This window comes from Pogoniulus pusillus, chromosome 39 (assembly GCF_015220805.1).
Source record: "Pogoniulus pusillus isolate bPogPus1 chromosome 39, bPogPus1.pri, whole genome shotgun sequence".
Classification (NCBI taxonomy): domain Eukaryota; kingdom Metazoa; phylum Chordata; class Aves; order Piciformes; family Lybiidae; genus Pogoniulus; species Pogoniulus pusillus.
Genome location: NC_087302.1, coordinates 1,100,715 through 1,125,983, shown reverse-complemented (window position 1 = coordinate 1,125,983; position 25,269 = coordinate 1,100,715). Strand labels below are relative to the sequence as shown.

The 25,269-nt window shown below is 58.4% G+C and overlaps 1 protein-coding gene across 1 annotated transcript in view; it reads left to right on the top strand.

Moving 5' to 3' along the window:
- Positions 1-25,269, top strand: part of PPP1R12B (protein phosphatase 1 regulatory subunit 12B) — a 187,377-nt gene that overhangs the window by 85,920 nt on the left and 76,188 nt on the right. Inside the window, 2 exon segments of the mRNA XM_064173963.1 lie at positions 1,578-1,703; positions 7,634-7,819. Coding sequence (XP_064030033.1) covers positions 1,578-1,703; positions 7,634-7,819 — 312 coding nt within the window.

The following is a 25,269-nucleotide window of genomic DNA, read 5'->3' as shown; positions in this document are numbered from 1 at the left end:
GAGGCTGCTCTGCTGCCTTGCCTTTCATGGAGGGGGCAGGCACCAGGCTGCTTCTCCAACCTGTCTCCTCACAGGGTCCCCAGCAGGGCAGGGGCTTTATGTCTGCTTTGCTCTCTTGTCTGCCAGTGCCTCATTTGCAGCTGGCACCTGCCCTTGTGCTTCTGGCCCTTCCTCAGAGTCACCTTCAGCCCTTTCTGCTCACACATCTGCCCCCTTCTGAGTCACTTGAGTTTGTGACCTCTCTGGTGCGTGGAGCTCTGCCCACTGCCCGGGCTGCTTTTAGGGTGGCTGTGCACAGCTGCCCCTGGAGGGACCCACAGGATGAATGGGACAAACCTCTGCTCTTCTAGGGGCTGAGGAGCTCACCTCTACAGATAGTGCTAGGAGGAGTCAAATGGGAGCTTCCCTCTGTTTGCAGCCAGTTCCAGAGTCGTGGAAGCCAGGCAGGTGTATCCCAGTATCATCAGGGTTGGAAGAGACCTCACAGATCTTCAAGTCCAACCCTTTACCACAGAGCTCAAGGCTAGACCATGGCACCAAGTGCCAGAGTGTGTGCCCAGGCAGGGGTGTGGGCAGAGGAGGCCAGAGTGTGTGCCAGGCAAGGGTGTGGGCAGAGGAGGCCACAGTGTGTGCCCAGCCAAGGGTGTGGGCAGAGGAGGCCAGAGTGTGTGCCCAGCCAGGGGTGTGGGCAGAGGAGGCTAGAGTGTGTGCCCAGCCAAGGGTGTGGGCAGAGGAGGCCACAGTGTGTGCCCAGCCAGGGGTGTGGGCAGAGGAGGCCAGAGTGTGTGCCCAGCCAAGGGTGTGGGCAGAGGAGGCCAGAGTGTGTGCCCAGCCAAGGATGTGGGCAGAGGAGGCCACAGTGTGTGCCCAGGCAGGGGTGTGGGGCCTGTTCCAACACCAGGTCTTAGCCAGGGCAGGAGAGGAACAGGGCACAGAGCAGAGTGTGTGGAAGGAAAGGAGCTGCAGTGTGCCCCAGGGATCAGTGCTGGGCCCAGTCCTGTTTCACATCTTCACTGTGATCTGGATGAGGAGATTTGGTCCTCCAGCAGTGAGCTTGCAGACAGCACCAAGTTGGCAGCAAGTGTGGAGCTGTTAGAGGGCAGGAGGGCTCTGCAGAGGGACCTGGGCAGGCTGCACAGATGGGCACAGTCCAGTGCCAGGGGTTTGAACATGGCCAAGGTCAGGGTTGTGCACTTGGGCCACAACAACCCCAAGCAGCACTACAGGCTGGGGCCAGAGTGGCTGAGAGCAGCCAGGCAGAGAGGGAGCTGGGGGTGCTGGGAGAGAGGAGCTGCAGAGGAGGCAGCAGTGCCCAGGTGGGCAGCAGAGCCAATGGCATCCTGGGCTGGCTCAGGAGCAGTGTGGGCAGCAGGACAAGGGAGGTTCTTGTGCCCCTGTGCTCAGCACTGCTCAGGCCACCCCTGCAGTGCTGTGTCCAGCTCTGGGCTGCTCGGTTCAGGAGCGGTGCTGGGAGGTGAGTTGGGGAACGCTTTCAGAGCCTCGGTGCCGCTTCCCACTCGCCGGCCGCTGGGGTCCCCTGCGGGGCGCTGAGCGGAGCTCTGTGCTGTGTGCCGCAGGGGATCCGCAGTGACGCTGGTGCGCAGCGGCTCCTACGCGCGGCCGCCCTGGCGGGACGAGTCCAAGGCCAGCGAAGCTCCTCACCCTGGGGCTCCTACGACTTATGTCTCCACCTACTTGAAAAGGTAAGTCCAGCTCCGGCTTCCCCGGGCTGCCAGGCAGCCCTCCTGCTCCTGACATCCCTCCCAAACTTCAGCCTCCTGCTTGCTGCTTCCTGCATGTGTGGAGCTGGCCTGGGAGCCTCTTCTGCTGAGCGCAGGGAAGGAAGAGGAGTGTTTAGTGGCTGCTGAGGAGTGCTTGTGAGGAGCAGGGTTTGTGCTGCTGGGGGAATTGCTCAGCTGGAACAGAGCAGCCTCCTTCACCTCACCCCAGCGCCAGGAGTTTGCTCGGGTGTGTGCTGGCTGTGGGGTTAGGTAATGAAGCCAAAATGGAGCATAAGGAGAGAATCAAAGTGCTCAGAGGCTGAAAGCCTTGTGCCAGCAGCCACTGGCAGGTGAGCTGGAGCTTAGCTCTCGTTTGGGCTGAGATCAGTCCTCGTTCCTGGTGTCATCAGCAAAGGGGCAGGTGGCCTGTGCCTGGCTCAGAGGCTGACCCCAGCCATTCTCCTGGGAGGGAGCTCCTGCCCTGGGCAGCTGAACTTGCAGAGGCTGATTGCTGGTAGAGCAGCCCTGCACAGCTCCTGCACACTGGTGGTGCCTTTTACCCCTCTGCAAGGCAGAGGCTCAGTTTCCTGCAGTACCAGCTGGTGGCTGTCTCTGAAAGAGGGGAGTGAGTGCCCCTCTGCCAGGCTGAGTCCACTGCCGAGTCTGGGAGGAGAGGGAAATGAGCTCTGTGTGCCAGGGCAGTGCCAGGGTGAGTCCATTGCTGAGTCTGGAAGGAGAGTGAGATCAGCTCTGTGTGCCAGGGCAGTGCCAGAGGGAGTCCATTGCTGAGTCTGGAAGGAGAGTGAGATCAGCTCTGTATGCCAGGACAGTGCCAGGGTGAGTCCACTGCTGAGTCTGGGAGGAGAGGGAGATCAGCTCTGTGTGCCAGGGCAGTGCCAGGGTGAGTCCATTGCTGTGTTTGGAAGGAGAGGGAGATCAGCTCTATGTGCCAGGGCAATGCCAGGGTGAGTCCATTGCTGCACTGGGGAGGAGGAGGAGATGAGCTGTGTACCAGGGCAGTGCCATCACCCTCCCTTTCGTTTTGCTTCATCCTGGGAGCCAGCAGAGCAGCCTGTAGAAGCCTGCCAGCTGCAAAGCTGTGTGGTCTGTGCTTCAGGCAGAGGCTGGGAGCGTTTCCAGGTGTCAGTGTTTCACCCAGCTCTAGACCTTGAGCTAAGTCACTCTGCTGAAGATGGAGCAGTTCCCTGGGAAGCTTGGCAAGAGGCAGGGCCTTTGTGCTCCAGTGCTGGTGCAGGTAAGTTGTGCTGGAGGGTGCCTGTCCAACTGCTGAGCACTCGCAGAGCCGTTGCCACAAAAGGTGAAGCAGCCACTTCAGGCAGCAGCCCTCCCCCCACCTGCTGAGCCACGGCAGTGACCTCGCTGCTATCCTGGGACACGATGACAGCAGCCCCCGGGGCTTGGCTCTCCTGAGCTGCTCCAACAAGCTGCAGCTGATTGCACTGGAAAAATTCTGCCTCTTGCAGCTGGTGTTGCCCTGCTGTGGCCAGGCCAGGCCAGGCACTCACATGGCTGCTCCTGAAGCCTGGCACCCACACAGCTACTGTATTTCCTTGGATCAACTGCACGGAGCCTGCCCAAGGTTTGGGCTGGCAGTGGGACTTGGCTGGTGCCCACTGCTTGTCACAGAGGCTGGGCTCTGGCAGTCACAGAGCAGCTCTGCCAGGCAGGAGTGAAGTGGACTTTGTAAAGGAGTGCAGTGGGTTTGGGGTTTGTGTGCAAACAGTAAAATCAGGAGCAGTTTGACCTCTCCCCTGTGGTTTCCCACAGTAGAGCACAGCAGTGTTAAATATGATCCCACTGAAGCTCTGATTTCTCCAGCCTTGTGCACCAGCCTTAAGATGAGGAAGGCAGTCTGGGTGAGGCTAAGCTCTTCCTCACTTCCAAGCATTAACAAAACTCTGAGCACAACTCCAGAAGATAAATCTCCTTTGGAGAGGAGAGTTGAACATGACAGACTTGGATGTTGCACGAGGATCACTTCTGCCCCTCTGCATTTCCCCTTTACCTCAGCCCCATGAGGGTGTTCTCCAGTTGTGTTCTGTAGGTGCTCTGTGTGACCCTCCAGAAGAAGCAAAAAGCCTGAGCCACAGCAGCAGATCATCTCCAGCTGCTGCAAATGGCTTTTCTTCTAAAAGGGAGCAGAACTTGCAGCAATCTGCAGGTGTCCTTCAGCCTTAGCTGGGGCAGATGCCAAAGCTCTGCCAGGCCTGGCCCCGACTGCTCCGTTCTGCTTCCTCTCTGCCTTTACCATTGGCCCCCAGATGGGCAGAGCTCAGCTCTGGCAGCCTGTTCCTGGTGCCAGTGTGTGCTGCCTTCAACCAGCCGCTTTGCTTTGCCTCTCTTGAAGGACTGGGAGGGGAACTGGCAGGGAAGACTGAATTTGCTCAGCAGGCTTCCTTGGCCGTGAGCGGTGCCGCGCAGGAAGGGATGCCACACACAGCCTGCAGTCCCTTCTCACGCTGCTTTGCCCTCATTTACATCTTTGCATATTGATTCTTGCTGGGTTTGGTTACTTAAACACCATCCCAGCAAGCCAGGCCAGCAGCCTGCACAGCCCAGCCTCTGCTCTGACTGCAGCAGGGTTGAAGGATGCGTTACAGAAGCAGGGATAACCCAGGAGCAGTTTCCACCTCCCACACTCTCCTTGCTTCCAGCAGCCACGAACTGAGGAGCCAGGGGCTGGACCAAAGCACTCTTCTCGACAGCCACCACTGTGGCCACCTTCCAGAAGCAGCTCCTGGCTTCAGCTCTGCAGTACCCTGTGCAAAGTAATAAGCAGTGAAGTGCTTGGGGCAAAGCCTTTCAGCAGCACACGTGGAAGCACTTCAAGGCCTGGAGGCTTCCGTGGGCTGGGTTCTGCCTGCCTCTGCTCTCAGGCTGTTCCTCTCTGGTGCTGTGCAGTGTTGCTTTCCATCTCATTGCTCGCTCCCTGATGGTTCTGTTCTGGAGCTTATGGGAACAAGCAGCAGTGGCAGTGCCTTCTGTGTTGCTAATGTGGACTCCTTCAGCACAACTTGGTAGTCCTTGCTCCAAGGCAGCAGTTACTGAACAGCCTTCTCCTGCTGCCCTTCTGCCTGCACTCCTCTGCTCCTCTTCAGATCAAATGTGAGCAGCTGAGTAGCTTCCTCAGAGCTCTCCTCAGGTGGCAGGGTGGGGAGGTGAGTCCCTGCAGAGCTGGGGCAGTGCCTTGGTGCCCTTCTCGTGAGCAGGGGGTTTGTGATGCCCCAGCACTGCATTCCTCTGACCTAGGGCACAGAGCCATCTCCATGCTCTTCCTCCTTCCCCCCTCAGCTCTCCATACCAGTGCTCTCTCTCCCAGGGCCTGATGCTTCCATCCTCTTGTCTCCCCTCTTCACCTTTCCCTTCTGGACAGACCTCATCAGGTCTTCCTCAACCCTCCCATGTCCTCCCCTCCTGACCAAGTTCCTTCTCCTTTTAGCACCCCCCCCTCATGCCCCAGCCTGTCTCCCTTGGGCTCTCCTAGGTCGGTGCCACATCAGCCCTGCTCCCCACAGCTTTCCTATCGCCTTTCCCCCTGCAGCTTCTCTTGTTCCTCCCCTGGGCAAACCTCCACTCCCCTCAGCTCCTCAGTAACTTCTGCAGCCTCACAGCTGCCTGCTCCCACACCAGCCAGGCCTAGCTCCCTGCTCTCCCCTCTCTCCCAGCCCATCTCCAGGGCTTGACCTTTCCCTCTGCTGCAGAGACAAGAAGGGAGGCTCTTGCTTCCAAGAGGACTTCCTGCTCCCAGTGCTTCATGCTCCCCAGCAGCTTCCTGCTCCCCAGTGCTGCAGGCAGGAGTTGCTTTCCAGAGGAAGCTTTGTTTAGGGTCTGGTGGAGGTTGCTACCTGGTGACAATGACTTGCTTGTTCCTTTGTGACCGGGCAAGGAGCCATCAACTGAAGAGCCCAAATGTGAGGTCCCTCCCTGTGGAGGCCTTCCAGGATGCCCATTTCTCTCTGCCTGTCTAGGGAGCAGTTGCTTGTCCTGGGCTGGCTGGAGGCCTTGGCACACAAAAGTGCTTTGTAAATTGGGTGCCTGAGTCGGGTTGGATCCTGCTCCTGCCTCCTCCTGTCCTTGGCTCCTCTCCTGCCCCTTTCAAGTTGTGTTTCAGCCTCAGGCTGCTCTCTCCGACACTTGCTCTTGTGTTGACTTCTAGCCCTGCTCTGCTGGCCCTGCCTTTCCCATAGCCTGCAGCTCTTCATCCCACTCTGCTTTTCCTCTGGCTCAGCTTTTGCTCCTGGGGCAGGCACTTCCCTGCCTGCGAGTTGTGGTTCCCTGCCATGGGAATCGTTACTGTGCAGGAGGGGAGAGGCAGCCTTGCAGCCTGTGATCCTGCAGCCAGCCCAGGCTGACCAGCACCAACCAGGAGCACCAGTGGCTGGGAAAGGGGTGGCAGGGTTATAGGTCATGGGAGTGCAGTGGTGTGCTCTGTGCAGGGTTCTAGGTCATGAGAGCACAGTGGTGTGCTCTGCGCAGGGTTCTAGGTCATGGGAGCACAGTGGTGTGCTCTGTGCTAGGTTCTAGGTCATGGGAGCACAGTGGTGTGCTCTGTGCTGGGTTCTAGGTCATGGAAGTGCAGTGGTGTGCTCTGTGCTGGGTTCTAGGTCACAGGAGCACAGCAGTGTGCTCTGTACAGGGTTCTAGGTCACCGCACAGCAGTGTGCTCTGTGCAGGGTTCTAGGTCACAGTACAGCAGTGTGCTCTGTGCAGGGTTCTAGGTCACAGCACAGCAGTGTGCTCTGTGCTGGGTTCTAGGTGACAGGACCACAGCAGTGTGCTCTGTGCAGGGTTCTAGGTCACAGCACAGCAGTGTGCTCTGTGCTGGGTTCTAGGTGACAGGACCACAGCAGTGTGCTCTGTGCTGGGCTCTAGGTCATGGGAGCACAGCAGTGTGCATTGTGCAGGGTTCTAGGTCACAGGAGCACAGCAGTGTGCTCTGTGCAGGGTTCTAGGTCACAGGAGCGCAGCGGTGTGCTCTGTGCAGGGTTCTAGGTCACAGTACAGCAGTGTGCTCTGAGGTTCTAGGTCATGGGAGCACAGCTGTGTGCTCTGTGCAGGGTTCTAGGTCACAGCATGGTGGTGTGCTCTGTGCTGGGCTCTAGGTCATGGGAGCACAGTGGGGTGATCTGCGCTGGGTTCCAGATCACAGGAGCACAGTGGTGTGCCCTGCAGTGTTCTAGATCACAGGATCACAGTGGTGTGCCCTGTGCAGCCCGTGCCTGGGGCTCTGCTCTTAGGGGTGTGGAGCCTCTCCCCATCAGGCTGCCTGAAAAGGCAGAAGGTTGCCCCCTCCTGTTGCCAGCCCTTCTTGTGCCCTGCCCCTTCCCCAGAGTGTGAGCACTTGGGCAGCTCTTGCTGGGTTTGTTCCCAGCTGGCACAGAGCAGCTCTCCCTGGCTGGCTCCTGGGCAGCCTCCCCGGAGCTGTTTTCCAGGAGCACAGAGTTTGTTCCAAACGTGGCAGCCTGCTCTGAGCATCCCTGCCAAAGCTTTAAGCCACTGCAGGCAAGTTCCTCAAGCCAGAAGTCCTGAGCACCCCCGGGAGGTGCTGCAGCCTGCTCCTGTCCCGCTGCTGCCCTGCTTCGAGCAGCCTGCCCCCGGTGCCTTTCCCAGCACGCAGGGGCTCTGTGTGCCGCTTTCACTGCAGCTGCCATTTCCCCTCCGCTGATCTCCACCACCAGTTCACCTCCACGCCCTCGTTCTCTCACTGAACCTCAGCTGGGCTTAGCTAAGAGGGCTCCCGCCGGGGCCAGCCTGCATGAGCCAGCTGCCAGCAGCCCTGGTGGGCTCTACCCTGCCTGCCCCCGCCCCGCCGAGCCCCTGGGAGCGCAGCCGTGGGGGTCCTGTGGCTGTGTGCAGTGCTCTGAAGGCCCTGATCTTGTGATGTTTTACAGTGCTTCCTTTGGTAGAAGTAGTGACCTCAGCAGCCCCTTCATGTCAGCCAGTCGCAGTCCATCTCTAGCTACCTCACCCACTGCCATTGGCTCATCTACCTCCCTGGGCACCCCGTGGCAACCTGTCTCTTCCTGCCCCACAGCTCCCGGTGCGAGCACTCCGGCAGCAGCCCGACAGCACTCCAGGTAACGGCGCGGAGCAGCAGCGCTGGGGTTGGAAGGTCTGAGCTCTGCAGTGGATGATGGATTGGAAGGGTGCTGGTGATAGGTCCCCAGCTGGTTCTGTTGGACAGTTGCAGTAGTGGCCGTGGCCCAGCAGGCAGGGGGCAGCCTCCTGTGTCACTGTAGCCTCTTGCCTGGCTGCAGGGGGACCTGTCACACACAGTGTGCTGCTCAGGCTGCTCGGGCTGCAAGCTTTCGGAGTTCCCTCCCTCTGTGTGTTCACCAGGTACAGTTTCTAATGGGTTTTGCTACCACAAAAAGGATGTGAAGACCACAAATGGCTCCTGCTTGCCCTTCACCGAGGTCTCTAGAGCTCGATTTAATGGGTGCTGTTCTCTACAAGAGCCTGAGTCTAGGAGGAGGATGAGCTGCCACTGGGCTCCCTCGGCCTCGCTCAGCACTGGCTGTGCTCTCTGTTGTGTCTGCTCTATTTCAGAGCCCCTTTCAGGCAACAAACTGAGTCTGCTGTAGAGAGAAACCCTGAGGGCATCTCTGCTAGCAGCCCTCTGGGTGTACTCCCAAACCACAGCATGCTGGGCTCTGCTAAGGGCATGGCCAATGCTGCCACTGCTGCCAGCCCAGGGAAGGACCCAGCTGAGGAGGCCAGGGAGCGCCGCAGGTCAGTGGGCAGAGTGCTGGGCTCTGCCAGTCCTCCTGGGACCAGCTCTCATGTGGTAATGAGGGTGGGGGTGTAAGAACTGTCTCTTAGTTGCTACCTACACCCACAGGCTGCTGCCCCTGATCCAGCTTGAGCTTTTGCACCCTGCCCTCAGTGACTTTGTGGGTTCCGTTTAGCTTCATCCTTTCCTCCTCGGCATCTCAGCCTCTTCCTTGAGTGATCACCTTAGTGACTGGCCTCAAGCCCTCAGGCCTCTCTAGATGCCAGGCAGCCCAGTAGCCACTTGCAGCAGGTCCTGTAACATGAATCCCATCCTAAAGGAGTGCAAGACTGTAAGGAGTGTTAAGACTGCAAGGAGTCAGATGTAAGCCGCCCCTGTGCCTCTGCTCACCTCAGTTTGTGGGTCCTTCAAGGGGACCCCTGTCTGTCCTTCAAGGAGAGGCACCCTCCACAAACACTGGGAAGGCCAAAGCATGTCTGGATGCCAAACAAATGCAGGTTGGTAAATGAGAACACAATTGAATCATAGAATCAGCCAGGTTGGAAGAGAACTCCAAGCTCCTCCAGCCCAACCTAGCACCCAGCCCTGCCCAATCAACCAGACCATGGCACTAAGTGCCCCAGCCAGGCTTGGCTTCAACACCTCCAGGGACAGGTAGAGTTGAGTTACTGCTCTTGTGTGACAGCCTGAGCCCAGCTACTGTAGCTGCCCAGTTTGTCAGCAGAACAAAGCAGTTTGCATTTGCCCAGTCCAGATGGGTGCAAGCTGGACCATAGCAGGTTCCATGTGAACAGAAGGAGGAACTTTTTCACTGTGAAGGTGACAGAAGACAGAAAAAGGCTACTCAGAGAGGTAGAGGTTGGACTAGGAGATCTTTGCAGCTCCCTTCCAACCCCTCACATTCTGTGTGAGATATCTTTGCTGCACAGTCCCCCAGATACCCTCTGCAGTTTATTGAGGGGAGAACAAACCAGGTGGAGCGTGTAGGTGTGGGTGCAGGAGGAGATGGTCTGTGCTCCAGTAGCTTCATTCAGCTGACAAGGGCAGGTTTGGCACAGAGGAGGAGTCATAAAGGCATAGAATGGTTTAGTTTGGAAGGGATCTCCAAGCTCATCCAGCTCCAACCCCCTGCCATGGGCAGGGACACCTCTCACCAGCACAGGTTACTCAAGGACTCATCCAGCTTGGCCTTGAGCACTTCCAGGGAGGTTGTGGAGCACAGAAGCACCCAATGTGATCTTTGATCACATTCTGTGCCTCTGTGCTCCACAACCTCCCTGGGTAACCTGTGCCAGTGTCTCACCACCCTGTCTGTTCCAGTCTCTCCCCATCCTCACTCTCAACAATTCCTTCCTCATCTCCACTCTCCCTCTGCCCTCTCCCAGCTTAAAGCCATTAGCCTCTGCCATGTGCACCTGAGGCTATTCCAGCAGTGGCAGCACTTTGAGTGGTGCTGGATGCAGCTGGTGGAAACTCTTCCTTCCATAGGATGTCACTCTAAGAGCAGGGATGTACAAACCTGGGGTAGTTGCTGCTCTCTGCAAGGGACTTTACTGTGTGCTCTTAACTAGAGAAGATCAAATGATCCATGTTCAGGGGCAGTGGTTTGAAACTAGAGATTGGACATTAAGAAGGAATTGTTGAGAGTGAGGGTGGGGAGAGACTGGCACAGGTTGCCCAGGGAGGTTGTGGAGCACAGAATCAACTGGCAGAGGTTGCCCAGGGAGGTTGTGGAGCACAGAATGTGATCAAAGACCACATTCTGTGCTTCTGTGCTCCACAACCTCCCTGGAGGTGTTCAAGGCCAGGCTGGATGAGGCCTTGAGCAACCTGTGCTGGTGGGAGGTGTCCCTTCCCATGGCAGGGTTTTGGCACTGGATGACCTTTGAGGTCCCTTCCAACCTAACCCGTTCCATGATGTCTTCCTGCCAGCAGGTTGCTGTTGCAAAGTCTGTCCCTTCTGATGGCACTGGTGGCAGTAAATGGTGCTCAGTAAGAGGCAGCCATGAGCCACAGGTCAGGAGCTGGCTTTGGAGCTGGCATCCAGCTCGTGGAGTGTGCTCAGTGATTGGATTGTTCCAGACTAACATCATCTTCCAAGACAAACCTTCCTGAGCAGAGAGAGGTCTGTGGCCTGAGGCCAAGGGTTGTGCAAAGCCATCATGGAGATCACCACTTGCAGAGCGAGGTGGTGGAGTTCAGCAGTGCTGTGTAACCCACAGCCAGCACCTGGCTTCTCCCAGAGCATCCTCTGCAGCTTCCCTGCTTCAGCTGCAGCTGATCCCAGGGAGAAGAGGCTCCCTGCTCCTTGGAAACACTCAGACTTTCCCTGCTGTTGGGGCTTGGTTTCTGTTTTACCCAGAGCTCGCACAGGGAGCGCTTTGGAGCCACATCCATCACCTCCGTGTGCAGGGAGGTGATTTGAAACAGCTCCTGCAGTGGCTCTGTCTGTCAGAACACTTAGGCTCAATACTGGGAGTGCCTCCCTGTGCTCCTCCTCATCTTGCGAGGGGTCAATTGGCTCAGTGCCATTTGCAGTTGAATCGAGCTGAGCTGCCGAAAGGTGCTCCTGGTGCAGTGTGAGATTGAGCAGGAGAGGACAGAAGCAGCACTGTGCTGCCTGCAGACCCTTGCACAACAGCATCTCCATGTTGCCGGACCCAGAATCAAGCTGCAGAAGTTTTAGGTGTTTCCCTGGAGAAGTGTGGGCTCCCCAGAACCCAGCAGACCCTTGGCACTGTCTGCAGACAGGGCACTTGGCTTGGCACAGTGCCTGCAGATGCCCGACAGCATCTGGTAAGGAATGTGGCTGCTGCGCGGTTATCGCCCCAGCGGCGCCGGTGAGTAATAGAGATCTGCTGGAGGCTCCTGCAGCTTCATTGGAGAGCAGTCCCCTGGCAGCGATGGGGATGGGAAGAGAAACACCACAAGATGCCTCCCACCTCTAATTGAAGCTCTCAAACTACAGAGAGGGGGGGAAAAGCCCGAGCAGCCCAGCAAAGGTGCCCTGTGGAAACCTCCCCTGTGAGCCTGCGTGCAGAGGGGCTGGGGAGCTGCCTGCACATGGGGAGCGTGGGGCTGGAGGGGCAGGATGGGGCACCCGAGTGGGAAAAGCTGGTCTGGGAAGGAGACCAATCCCAGCACAATCCAATCAAAAAGGGAGAATGGCAAACAGTTGTCCGGGAAGCAGCGTTTGGGTTTCAGCTCCCCCCAGCAGCTGTTGCGGTAGCATTTGGCCTGGCTGAGTGTTTCCAGAGCTCTTAGCAACAGCAGCATAAACACAGCTCAGCAGCTAACATTAGAGCACAGCAACCTCCCCTGGCTCCTGGCCTTGGATTATCTCTGTGGAGCTAAAAGGTTAAAGCAGAAGAGGCTGCTGGCTCTGGGGAGGAAGGACCAGCAGAGTGCTCTGGTGGGCTCTGGTGTGTCCTTTGGTGGCCAACACAGCTGGCCCTGACTGGGACCTGAGCTGGGCTCCAGGAGCTGCAGAATGGCTCCAGGCAGGAGGAAAGCCAAGGCAGGGAGGAGAAGGCAGTGCAGAGTGTGAGGTGCTCTGGCCGGGGGGGCAGGTGGTGGTGGCTGCTGCCCAGAGTGGACCTTCAGCCAAGCTGCTGTTTGTGTGTGCCCAGCAGCCTCTTCCCCTGCCCGGGGCCGCTGGGCACTGCAGGGTGCTGGTGCCCGGCGGCTGGCACCCTGCCATCTCCCACTGCCACTTGCTTTTGCTTTTCTTCTCCTGGGCGTTCTGGAGGCAGGGCTGGGTGCTGCTGTGTGGCCCTTTGGGTGATGTCCTGCCAGAGCCAACCCCAGAGCCATAGGCCTGTGGAGGCTGGAAGAGACCTTGGAGGTGATCCAGGCCAAGCACTCACCCAGAGCTCAGCCCTACCCCTGCTGCTGAGCCACTGCCACTGAACCACGACCCTCAGCAGCCCACCCGCAGGTCCCTCAGACACCTCCAGGGAAGGGCACTGCAGGAGCTCCCTGGGCAGCCTGTGCCAGCTGGCTCCAGCCGAGCCCAGAGCAGCCCTGGCGCTGCTGGGGGTGGCGCAGGGCTGGGTGCTGAGCCTGCAGGGTCTGCCCTTTGGTGAAGCAGGCGGTGAGGGTTCGGGGTCCTGCCGGACGCAGCCCACTGCTGGGTTGTCCCCTTCGGCCGGGCTGACAGCGGCCCCTAGTGCCCCCCAGAGCTGCTCTGCAGGCTCCAGCTGCCGCCTGCCCGGAGCAGCTCTGCCCGCAGCTCCTGGAGCCCTCTGCCGCAGGCACCTGGCACCCCTGCAGCTGCGTCCCCTGGCCATGGCGGGGGGGGGCTGCAGGACAGCCTGCAAGCTGGCATGGGACTTGTGCCAGGAGCCAGCTGGTGCCAAAGGGAAGAGGTGGGCAGGCTGAGGCCCTCTGAGCCTGTCCCGTTCCCTGGAAGCTTTGGCTCCAGAACAGGCTGCAAGGCCACGGAGCAGCCCCAGCTCGTGGGCAGTGCCAGGCAAGCTGTGCCTGGCAGCTTCTGTGTCCTGTGCTGTGTGAGCAGGCGAAAGGACACTCCTGAGTTCGAGACCTGGCCTGGCCTTGGGAGTGTCAGGAGTTTACTTTGCCCTCCACCTTTTCTTCTTCCCTCATCCCACCTGGGTCCTGCTCTTGTGTTCTGTGCCTGGGTTTGCTCTTCCTCTTCCTCAGGAAGGTTCCAGGGAGGTGGTGGCAGCTGCCCTCAGGCAGAGCCACAGAGTCACAGAGTGTTAGGGGCTGGGAGGGACCTCTGCAGGTCATCCAGCCCAAGCCCCTGCCAGGGCAGCAGCACCCAGGGCAGGGCACACAGGAACACAGCCAGGAGGGTTTGAAAGGCTCCAGGGCAGGAGACTCCACAGCCTCTCTGGGCAGCCTGCTCCAGGCTCCAGCACCCTCACACTCACAAAGTTTCCTCTCCTCTTGCCCTGGCACCTCCTCTGCTCCAGCTTGCCCCCAGTGCCCCTTCTGCTGCCCTTGGCCACCCCTGGGCAGAGCCTGCCTGTGTCCTGCCCACACTGCCCTGCAGAGCTTGAGCACAGCACTGAGGGCAGCCCTCAGGCTGCTCTGCTGCCAGCTGCCAGCCCCAGCTGCCTCAGCCTGGCCCCACAGGAGATGCTCACTGCCTGCAGCAGCCTGGGGGCTCTGGGCTGGGCTCCCTCCAGCACTTCCCTGAGCTCCTTGATCTGAGGGGCCCAGGACTGGACCCAAGATCCCAGCTGTGGTCTCAGCAGAGCAGAGGGGCAGGAGAACCTCTCTCAACCTAAACAAGCTGTTGGAGATGTGAACCACAGCTCCCTCCTTAGCTTTGAGTGTACTCTGAGCAGTTCCTCAGGTCGGTCAGGAAGTGGCATGAGGTGAGGCTGTTGTGGCAGCTCTGGGGTGGTCAGCCCAGCCCAGTCTGGCTTCTTGCCCTCTGAGGTTGCCCCTGGAAAGCTTTTTTTTTTCCCCTCTAAGTTTTTTCAGGTGAGGAAGGTTCAGTGACCTGCAAGGTGAAGGTGTCCAGCAAACATTTCTCCTCTCTGCTGCTTTCCCAGGAGGAATTCAGTTTCTATTCTCCACTCCTTCATTCTGAGGCACCTAATTATAGCAGCTGATATTAATAATATATTAATAACTGAGTCCTCCTGCAGCAGTGCTGGGAGGTGAACAGTTCTTGGCAGGTCCCTTTACCTTGTGATCCTTGTCCTGTCCCCATGCAGAGCATGACCCCTCTGGGGGGAGTGCTGCTGCCTGCTGTGTCTGTTAACCCCTGACCAAAAACTCATGGCCCTGGGCTCTGGAAAAGCTCAGCTCTGGGGCTGGCACTCAAGGGGTTGTGAAATCTCACTTGGGAGGAAGGGGTAGAAGCAGCTCTGGGCTTTATCTGGCTCCCACCCACCTCGAGGGGTTCTCAGTGGTGTCTGACTCTAATCCTCAGGTCTGAGTGGTCTCAACTCTGCTGGGAAGGGCCCCTGGGGAAGCAGGATGCTGAGATACTCTGCATGGCCAGGGCCAGATTCCAGCTCCCCCTGCTCAGCAGACAAGAAGGTGTTAAGAGGTCTCTCTGGTCTCTGAACCATCATCTGGCACCTGCTCTTGGAAGCATTTCTCCACCACCCTTCTGCAGCTAATCTTGCAGATAAATGGGTCCCTTTTTTAAGAGGCTGCTGGTGCAGCTGACGTGGGAGGGCAGGAATTCTGCTGCCCATCAGATTGCCCTTGTTGGGAAGAGGAGAGGCTGCTCCTGCTGCACCAGAGATCAGGCTGCTTTTTATTTGGAGAAAGGTCGAGGTGTGGGCTGGGGGTCAGGGCTCAGCCCTCTTTCCTGTGAGGGGGCGAGCAGGGTGCTGCTGCCTGCTCAGCTGCCTGGGCCCAGGGATCAGGGAAGGAAGGGGGCAGGGCAGATTTGGGCATCCTTTGGGCAGAGGAGCCCAGGCTGTAGGCTGAGCTGCTGGCCCAGAGCAGGGATGGATGCAGGGTCCTGCAGCGATGGGCAAGGAGGCGAAGCAGGGAGCACTTGAGCTGAGCAATGTAAGAGCTGCAGCTTGACAGCATGGAGCCAGCTGAAGGTAAAAGCTCCTTCCCCCATCCCTGCCTGGCACAGGGCACTTGTGTGCAGCTGCTCTGTGTTTACTAATCCTAACCCAGATGTGCGCCAAGGCCTTAATCCTTGTGTCTAACAGCACCTCCTGCAGCTGGGGCTCCAGCTCCTCCTGGGCACCAACACCTGCACTGCAGGCTGTGGGGGTTTGATGTGTCCCAGCACTGCTCAGTGGCCCCAGGTGGCCATCCAGTTTGGTCCAAAAGTGGCCACAGAGGTAAAGAATGTACACAGGATAATTGTGGAGGTGCTGTGGGAGATGCTGGAGCCAGCTGGGGGTTGGGCTCTGCTGCCTGGATTCAGGTGATAGAAGGAGAGGAAATGTCCTGAAACTGTGCCAGGGGAGGGTTAGGTTGGAGAGGAGGAAAAGTTGGTTTGTTGCAGGAGTGCTCAGGGACTGGCAGAGTTCTGCCCAGGGAGGTGGTGGAGTGCCCAGGGGTTGAAGGAAGCTGGGGCCATGGCTCGGTGTTTGTGGTGGTGCTGGGTTGGTGTTGGAGTGGAGGACCTCAGAGGGCTCTGCCAAGCCAAACAACTCCTGACTGTTTGTGGCACTGCAGCTGGGAGCTAATTCAGCACAGCATCAGCTCTTCTCTTAGATCTTTGCCCCACAGCACCCACCCTGGGCAGGCCAGGGGAGGCAGGTGGGCACCCGGAGGGGGTCTGTAAGAAAGGTTTTGAGGAGTGAGAACTCTTCAGTGAGAAGAGTCACAGAGTCACAGAATCTACCAGGTTGGAAAAGACCTCCAGGATCACCAAGTCCAACCTCTCACCTAACCCTTCTACCTTTTGCTTGATTGTTTTCTGCATCTTGAAATAGAATAGGTCCCACACACTCCTTCCCCTGCTAGCATGTGTTTGGATCTGCAAGAGGATCATGTTGGTGTTTGAATCTGCAAGGGGATCATGTTGGTGTTTGAATCTGCAAGAGGATCATGTTGGTGGAGCAGAGGAGGCTCAGGGGTGATCTTATTACTGTCTACAACTACCTGCAGGGAGGCTGTAGCCAGGTGGGGTTGGGCTCTTCTCCCAGGCACCCAGCAACAGAACAAGGGGACACAGTCTCAAGTTGTGCCAGGGTAGGTCTAGGCTGGATGTTAGGAAGAAGTTCTTCACAGAGAGAGTGATTGGCACTGGGATGGGCTGCCCAGGGAGGTGGTGGAGGCACCGTCCCTGGGGGTCTTCAAGCAAAGCCTGGCTGAGGCACTCAGTGCCAGGGTCTGGTTGACTGGCTAGGGCTGGGTGCTAGGTTGGACTGGCTGAGCTTGGAGCTCTCTTCCAGCCTGGCTGGTTCTCTGATCACGTTGGTGTTTTAATCTACAAGGAAAAAGCATTTTGGTTGGCACCTGAAACTGAACCACAGGCGCTGCCAGGCGCTGAGGAGCTGCAGCCTGGGCGCAGGAGGGCAGCTCTGCAGTGCCAGGCTCGGGTGGTGCCTGCGCTCCGGCCGGGGCTGCTGCTGCCTCTGCCTGGCACCCTGCGGGCGCCGCTGCCGCGCGGTGGCACTGCAGGGCTGCTGAGATGCTGCTCCCGAGCCGGCCCCGGCGCTGCGCGGCCCTGGGCGCTGGGTGCCAGCCGCAGGGGGCAGTTGCTCAGCCCTGCCTTTGCCCCCATGGGGGCTGGCTGGGGAGCGCTGTGCTGGGTCTGCCTCGGGTCGTCTGAGTGTCAGCTTGTGTGGAGTCCCCTGAAAAGGAGGAGGGCTGCAGGGGGAGGCAGAGCCCTGCACCTCCACCTCCACCTTCCCTTTGTTCCTCAGCTGGCAGGGGGTGCAGCTTCATCCCCCTCTGCTTCAGGCAGCAGAGCCTCATCCTCCAGGGACTGCAGCCAGCGCTGCTGACTGTCCCCAGGCAGTGACAGAGCCCTCAGTGTGCTGTGTGGACACCAAATGTCCTGTGCTGAGCACGGTCCCACTGCAGATCCTCCCAGCTCTGCCGCTGGGATGGGCACAGCTGCTGCCTTCGGTGCCTGCGGGCAGCGTGGGCAGGGCAGGGCAGGGCAGAGTGGTGCTGCTCTGCTCCGGTTCGTGTTTGCAGCACTCTTTGCCTTCCTCTTGCAGAAGCATTTCCTGCACTGCTGTTGGGGTTTCAGACAAGGACGTTTGACCTCTTTCTGGCAGACCTTTAAAGGTCTGCTCCGGGCAGCCAGCACATGGCACAGCAGCGCTGGAGGTGTTTGCTGCCTCTCACTTCCCACCACAGTGCAGAGGTGCTGCTTGGCCACCAGCTGAACGTGAGCCAGCAGTGCCCAGGTGGCCAAAAAGGGCACCAGCAGCCTGGCCTGGAGCAGCAACTGAGTGACCAGCAGGAGCAGGGCAGGGATTGTGTCCCTGGATTGGGCACTGGGGAGGCCACACCTTGAGTGCTGGGTTCAGTTTGGGGTCACTGAGTAGCTGGAACAGGTCCAGAGAAGGGTAACAAAGGTGAGGAAGGGTCTGGAGAGCAGGGCTGGGGAGGAGCAGCTGAGGGAGCTGGGGGTGAGCAGCCTGGGGAAGAGGAGGCTGAGGGCAGAGCTCATTGCTCTCTGCAGCTCCCTGAGAGCAGGCTGCAGCCAGCTGGGGGTTGGGCTCTGCTGCCTGGGCTCAGGGGATGGAAGGAGAGGAAATGTCCTGGGATTGTGCCAGGGGAGGGTTGGGTTGGAGGTGAGGAAGAATTTGCTGCAAGAAGTGGCCAGGGGTGGGCAGAGGCTGCCCAGGGAGGTTGGACTCGATGATCTTGGAAGTCTTTTCCAACCAAACCAGCTCTGTGGCTGTGTTAATTAATGCAAAGGGTTAACATTGACGATTTGGAAGCTGCCAACCTACCTGCTGCCTCCCTAGCCCCAAACCTCGAGTTCTCAGTAGGTGCAGGTGCTGTTCTGGCAGAGGGGACAGGGCTCCTCGGGCTGCAGCTGTGCTCCCACCCTGCCTGCAGCCCCCAGCCTCTGGGTGCAGCAGGAGAGGAGCAGCTCTGCTGGCTGGGGGTGTGCAGAGGAGTGCCCCTGGGCAGGGAGGGCAGCACAGGCAGAGCCACCAGGAGCTGTGTGCTGGGGGAAGTGTTGTTAGAGCATCAGCTGCTGTCTGTGCCACCCCAGCCTGTGGTAAGCACTGCAGTGGGGCAGGAGGTGCCCCAGGCTCTGGGGTCAGCAGCTGCACTCCTGCAAAGCAAAGCTGCTGCAGAGAGAGAATTTCACCTTCTGTTTGTTCCACTTCTGATCAGGCTGCAAACAGGTAACTGAAATCCAGACACTGAACTTCCACAGCCCAGGTGAGGCACAGCTGCCAGGGCTGCCTGGGCAAAGAAAAGCCTGGGAAAGGGCAAGAGTCAGCCCAGCCCTCCTGAGGCAGCTGGGAAATGCTCTAAGGGCATGATCCTTAAATCCTTGAGAGCTGTGGGACCCCCCAGCACAGAGAGATGTGAAGCTGCTGGAGCAGGGTCAGAGGAGGTCACAAAGATGCTCAGAGGCTGCAGAACCTCTGCTCTGGGGACAGGCTGGGAGGGTTGGGGCTGTTGAGCCTGGAGAAGAGAAGGCTCCAGGGAGACCTTAGCAGCATTGCAGTATCTGAAGGGGACCTACAGGAAGGCTGTGGAGGGACTGATCACAGGGGCCTGTAGAGATGGGATGAGGGCAATGGACTGAAACTGGAGCAGAGGAGGTTTAGGTTGGACATCAGGAGGGAGTTCTCACAGTGAGGGTGGGGAGACAGTGGCACAGGCTGCCCAGAGAGGTGGTTGAGGCTCCATCCCTGCAGACATTCAGAGCCAGGCTTGCTGTGTCCCTGGCAGCCTGCTGCAGTTGGAGGTGTCCCTGCTGCCTGCAGAGGGCTTTGACAAGCTGAGCTTGGAGGGTGCCTTGCAGCCCCATGCAGGCTGTGACTCTGAATCCTGTTGCCCCTTTGTCTCATTCAGTGCCTCAGCACTGTCTCCCTCCTCACTCCCAGCTCCAATGCGTGCAGGGGCTGACAGGATCTCCTCTGCTGCCTGTTCAGGGCTCTCCCCAGCCCCTAGCAGCTTCCTGTGGCATTTGCAGCCATGGAGAACTGCTGCCTGGGGCCTGCCAGCACAGGGATAAACAGGGAAGAGCTGGAACCTGTTGCTGGCCTGCGTGAGAGAGCAGAGAGGTCTCTGCCTGTCTCCATGTCCCTGCCAGTGCCTTGTGCTGGGTCCATTTTGTCTAACTGAAGGGGCTGTATTTTGGGAGCTGCTGTCAGCACTCCTGCCTGTGGAGCTCCCCCAGCTCAGGGCTGGTTTCTCAGCTGGTGGCACATGGCCAGCTGGCAGGAATGCATTGCTGGGATGCTGTACTTTTCCAATTGTCCCAGCAGGCAGTGCCTGAGGCTTTGGGTTTGGCTTCCTTCTGTCTTCCCTGCTCTCTGTGTGCATGGAGGAGGTCACAGCCTCACAGAGTGTCAGGGGCTGGAAGGGACCTCCAAAGCTCATCCAGTCCAAACCCCTGCCAGAGCAGCACCACCCAGAGCAGGACACACAGGAGCACATCCAGGCAGGTCTTGAATATCTCCAGAGAGGGAGACTCTGACAGCCCCCTGGCAGCCTGTCCCAGGGCTCTGTCACCCACACAGGGAGAAGCAAACTTCCTGCTGCTCAGATGAGAGGCAGAGGTGGGAGGATGGCAAAGTTGTGTTGTTCAAGAGATTCGTAGGATGGTTTGGGTTGGAAGGGACCTTAAGGATCATCCTCTTCACCAGTGACCTGCATGAGGGGACAGAGTGGACTCTGAGCAAGTTCACTGATGGTACCAAGCTGGAGCAGTGGCTGAGCTGCCATCCAGTGAGACCTGGGCAAAGGGGAACCTCCTCGAGTTCAGTGAGGACAGGTGTAGAGTCCCCCACCTGGGGAGGGGCAGCACCAGACACCAGTGCAGGTCTGGAAAGCAGCTCCACGGAGAAAGACCTTGGAGTCCTGGTGGGCAGGAAGCTCTCCACGGACAGCAGTGTGCCCTTGTAGCCCAGAAGGCCAATGGCATCCTGGGGAGCATCAGAAAAAGTGTGTGAGAAGGTCAAGGGAGGTTCTCTGCCCCCTTCACATCTGGAGTGTTGTGTCCTGGTTTGGGGTCCCCAGTTCAAGAGGGGCAGGGAACTGCTGGAGAGGTCCAGTGGATGCTATGAGGATGATGAAGGCTCTGTAACATGTGTGTGATGAGGAAAGGCTGAGAGCCCTGGGGCTGGTTAGCCTGGAGAAGAGAAGGCTGAGAGGGGATCTGATCAATCTGGTCTGAAGGGTGGGGGGCAAGCAGGGGCCAGGCTCTGCTGTCCTGTGGTAGCACAAGGAGCAGTGACACACACTGGAACCCAGCAGGTTCCACCTTAACGTGAGGAGAAACTTCTTTGCTGTGAGGGTGCTGGAGGCCTGGAGCAGGCTGCCCAGGGAGGCTGTGGAGTCTCCTCTGCAGACTTTCAAGTCCTGCCTGGATATGTTCCTGTGTGCCCTGCCCTGGGTGCTCCTGCTGTGGGCAGAGGGTTGCTGTGGACTGGATGATCTCCAGAGGTCCCTTCTAGCTCCTACCATTCCATGACTCTGTGTTTCAGAGCACTGCAGTGTTTGGGATGTGATTGCTCTCCAGAGCAGCTCTCTCTGTGGCTTCCCATCTGCTGGTCACATCTTCCTGTGCCTGCATCCCCTTACCTGCCTCACCAGGGCTGGGAGACCCACAGGTCTGGCCTGGCTTCTGAGAAAGCTCCCACTGAGGTTTCTGGTCTGGTGGATGTAAATCAGAGTCACTCCCAAGCTAGAAGGAGTTGGGGCTGAGATGAGCAGTCAGAGCCCCAGTGGAGCAGCTCCTGCCCATGGCAGGGTTTGCTCTAGAAGAGCTGCATCAAGCACAGCCCAGGCTCACCAGCAGCACTGGCAGAGGTCAGGCTCCTGCAGCTGCTGTGGGGACCTGGGCTTGTGACAGGGCTGGAGGGACCCAGTCGTGGGTTTGGAGGAGAAGGACCTGGCAGGGACAGAGGGACCCAATCATGGCCTCCTTAGAGCTCCTGGGGGCTGTGTCTCAGTGTTTGGTGTGCTGACAGCAAGACAAAGTGCCTTGGTCAGGTGAGAAGAGCAACAGAGCTGGTGAAGGGTCTGGAGAGCAGAGCTGGTGAGGAGCAGCTGAGGGAGCTGGGGGTGTTCAGAGGAGGAGGCTGAGCAGACCTCGTTGCTCTCTACAGCTCCCTGGGAGGAGGCTGGAGCCAGGAGGGTTGGGCTCTTCTGGCATGGACAAGTGACAGGACAAGAGGAGGTGGCCTCAGGTTGTGCCAGGGGGTTCAGGTTGGGTATTCATTTACAACTCCTTCCCAGCAAGGGTTCCCAGGCCCTGGAACAGGCTGCCCAGGGAGCTGGCAGGGTCCCCACCCCTGCAGGCGTTGAAAAGCCATCCCGAGGTGGTGCCCAGGGAGGGGCAGTGGCAGTGGCTCGGCAGCAGTGGTGGGACTGAGCTCTGGGTGAGCCCCAAGGTCCCTTCCAGCCTGCACAGCTCTGGTTCTGTGAACCCCCTCGGACCCGAGGGCTGCTGCAGCACTTGAGGGAAGTTCAGCTTCCTGCCTTGGTGCCAAGTGGCTCCTGGGTGAGTGTCTCTCTCTTAGGTGTCTCTCTCAGATGAGTGTCCCTCACTCAGGTGAGTGTCTCTTAGGTGAGTGTTTCAGGTGATTGAGTGTCTCAGGTGAGTGTCTGTCTCTTAGGTGAGTGCTTCTCAGGTGGGTGAGTGTCTCTCAGATGAGTGTCTCTTGGGTGAGTGTCCCTCAGGTGAGTGTCTCTCAGGTGGGTTAGTGTCTCAGGTAAGTGTCCCTCAGGTGAGTGTCCCTGCAGTGCTGCTGCCAGAGGGATGCAGCTGTCAGAAGTTTCCCCACTCTCAGTGCCCCTCCCAGCCCGGGAGGAGTTGTTCTGCCAAGGCACTCTGCAGGTGCTGGATGAGGTTTGCCACGAAGGCTTCAGGCTCTGAGTGCCTGCAGGAGCTGGGAAGGCAGCAGAGGAGCTCAGGGCTGTAAAGAGCCCATCAGAAGCTGCTGTGTTTCTTGGAGGAATTAATGGTCTGTGCTGGGTAGCTCTGTGCTGGGTAGCTCTGTGCTGGGTAGCTCTGTGCTGATGAGCAGGGCACTGGCACTGCTTTTTCTGCATCATTCCCTCTCCTTGGCAGGAGTTTCTCTCCTCACTGTGTTCTCTTTTTGCCTTTTCTCCCTCTGGCAAAGGTTTCAGATGGACAGAGCTGATCTTATCCAGGCTCACTCCCCCTTGGTTGTATTTTCCCCTCCTGCAGGGTTTTCTTGCAGCTTCTTTTGCCCTTAAGATTCACAGAAAGGACCTTCAGTGCCAAGCCCCTGCCATGGGCAGGACCTCCCACCAGCACAGCTTGCTCAAGGCCTCATCCAGCCTGGCCTTGGACACCTCCAGGGAGGTTGTGGAGCACAGGAGCACAAAATGGGATCTTTGATCTTTCTGGAACTTCTGTGCTCCACAACCTCCCTGGGCAACCTATGCCAGTGTCTCACCACCCTCAACCTGTGCCAGTCTCTCCCCATCCTCACTCTCAACAATTCCTTCCTCCTCTCCCCTCTCCCAGCTCTAAGCCATTCTCCCTCCTCCTGCCACTCCCAGCCCTTGCCCAAAGTCCCTCCCCAGCTCTCCTGCAGCCCCTTCAGCTGCTGGAAGGTTGTTCTGAGCTCTCCCTGGAGCTTTCTCTTCTCCAGACTCAACAGCCCCAACTCTCCCATCCTGTCCCCACAGGGGAGGTTCTGCAGCCTCTCATCATCTTGGTGGCCTCCTCTGGACCCTCTCCAGCAGCTCCAGCTCCTTGTGCTGGATTCCCCAGAGCTGGAGGCAGTGCTGCAGTGAGGTCTGAGCAGAGCAGAGCAGAGGGGCAGAATCCCCTCCCTGTGCTGCTGGTCCCAGGTGGTGCTGAGTGGTTGGGACCCATCCTTGGGTCACACTGTCCTGCCTGAAAGGGTTAGCAGAGGCAGCTGGTGAGATTTGGGAAGCAGGAAGGATTCAGTGGAGCCAGATTCAGTTCCCATCTCCTTTCTAGGCAGTGCAGCTCTGAGCTGGCAGCAGAGCTGACTCCTCTCTGTCCCTGGGAATGACAAAGTTCTGCAGTGGTTCTGCTGACTCTCACATCCACCTCTCTACAACAATTGATATTCTGCTGCTGGCAGCCCAGAGCTGGGAGGAATCTGCTCAGCTCCCTTGCCACAGTGACTGATTTCATCTGTTTGTCAGAGAAACCTTCATGGGAGGAAACACAGCACAGGAGCTCTGCTTTGAGGAGCTGCTGGCATCATGTGATGCTGGCTGGAATTAATGGGCTGACACAGATCCTGCACTTCAGCAGGCAGTGTGCTGCTAGAAAACGTAATTACAAACTCTGTGGGCTGTTTACAGGCTGCTCCTGCCCCATTTGCTGCCCACCCCCTGCAGCTTGCTGTGAGCTGCACTTGTTCTGCTTTGGGAGGCAGTGCACTGCTCTGGCTCTGCCCTCCAGCCCAGCCCTGCTCTGCCATCTCCTTTCACTCACTTTGTGCTTATTTATCTCCTTCCATCCCTTCCACCACCTCAGACTGTAAAATCAGCCTTTACCTTCTTTTTGCCTCCAAAGAATGATTAAAGCCCACCAAGCAGAGGAGAACTGTGCTGGAGTTGCCAGCAGTAGGGTGGGCTGCTGCTGGCAGCTGAAACCCTTCCAGCACGACCACCTCTGTCCAGCAGCAGGGAGAGGCTGCAGCTGCATTCCCAGGCACAGCAGCTCTGCCACCCTGCAGGGGCTCTGCTGCCTTGCTGCACAGAATGCACTTAGCTCACGCCTGGGAAATGGCTCTGGGTGAGCTCCAAGAAGTGTGGAATTGTGCAAATGGGAAGGATCCAGAAGTTAGTGATCAGTGAAGGCTGCAGCCCAGGCACAGCTCCTCTCTGAGGTGCAAAATGTGCTCCTCTGAAGATTGAGTCCCTCTTGGGCACCCAAACGTGCTAATGGTGCTTGCAGTAGTCCTCTTCATGCAAATTCTGCAGAGGAGGAAGGTCTGGGAGGATGAGGAGGTAGGAGGCACAGAGTAGTGTTTTTCCCTCTTGCTGTATCTCTACACTGCTGCGTGCAGAGCTGTGGCTAGGCAGGGGGGGGATGGAGAAGGGAGCTCCTGCAGCCCTGCCTCAGCATCAGTCCTGCCTCAGCAGCAGCCCAGCCTGCAGCTCCCCAGCTGGTGCTGGGCAGTTCTCTGCAGTTCTGACACTGCTGGGGCTGCTCTCTGCCCTCTCCCATGCCCTGGCAGGGAGCTCAGGGCTATTTTCTGTTGTGTGCAGAAGAACCTCAGCTGCTGTAGATGTGATCTGGTGCTGCTCACCTGTGCCAGGAGTGTTCTGAGTGACCCCAGACTGACCCAGTGCACCTCTGTGCCCCCAGGACCTCGGTGGGCAGAGGCAGAGCTCCTCTGTCCTCCTTTTGCTCCTTTCAGAGAATCAGAGGATGCTTTGGCTTGGAAAAGACCTTTAAAATCATCCAGTTCCAGCCCCCTGCCATGAGCAGGGACACCCCCACCAGCACAGCTTGCTCAAGTCCTTATGCAGCCTGGCCTTGAACACCTCCATGAAGAGAGCATCCACAAGCTCCAGGAGCAACCTGTGTCAGTCTCTCCTCACTCTCACTCTCAACAATTCCTTCCTCCTCTCCACTTTCCCAGCTCAAAGCCATTCTCCCTCCTCCTGGCACTCCCAGGCCTTGTCCAAAGTCCCTCCCCAGCTCTCCTGGAGCCCAGGAAGGCACTGGAAGGCTGCTCTGAGGTCTGCCTGGAGCCTTCTCTAGGCTGAACTCTCCCCAGCCTGTCCCCAGAGGGGACATTCTCCAGCCTCTGCTCATCTTTGTGGCCTCCTCTGGACTTTCTCCAGCAGCTCCAGATCCTTGTGCTGTGTTCCCCAGAGCTGGAGGCAGTGCTGCAGGGGAGGTCTGAGCAGAGCAGAGGGGCAGAATCCCCTCCCTGTGCTGCTGCTCTCCCTGCTCTGGCTGCAGCCAGCACTCAGCTGCCTCTGAGCTGCCAGGGACCAGTGCTGGCTCCTGGGCACTCTGGCACCAACTGACACCCCCAAGGCCTTCTCCTTCAGGCTGCTCTTGAACCACTCCACACCCAGCCTGGATTTGTCCTTGGGATTGCCCCAGCCCAGCTGCAGGACCTTGCCCTTGGCCTTGTTGAACTTCCCAGGGTAGCTCCTCCAGCCTGTGTCCTCCTTGCAGAGCGTGAGACAGAATTTCACTGGTTCTAAGCTAGTGGAGCA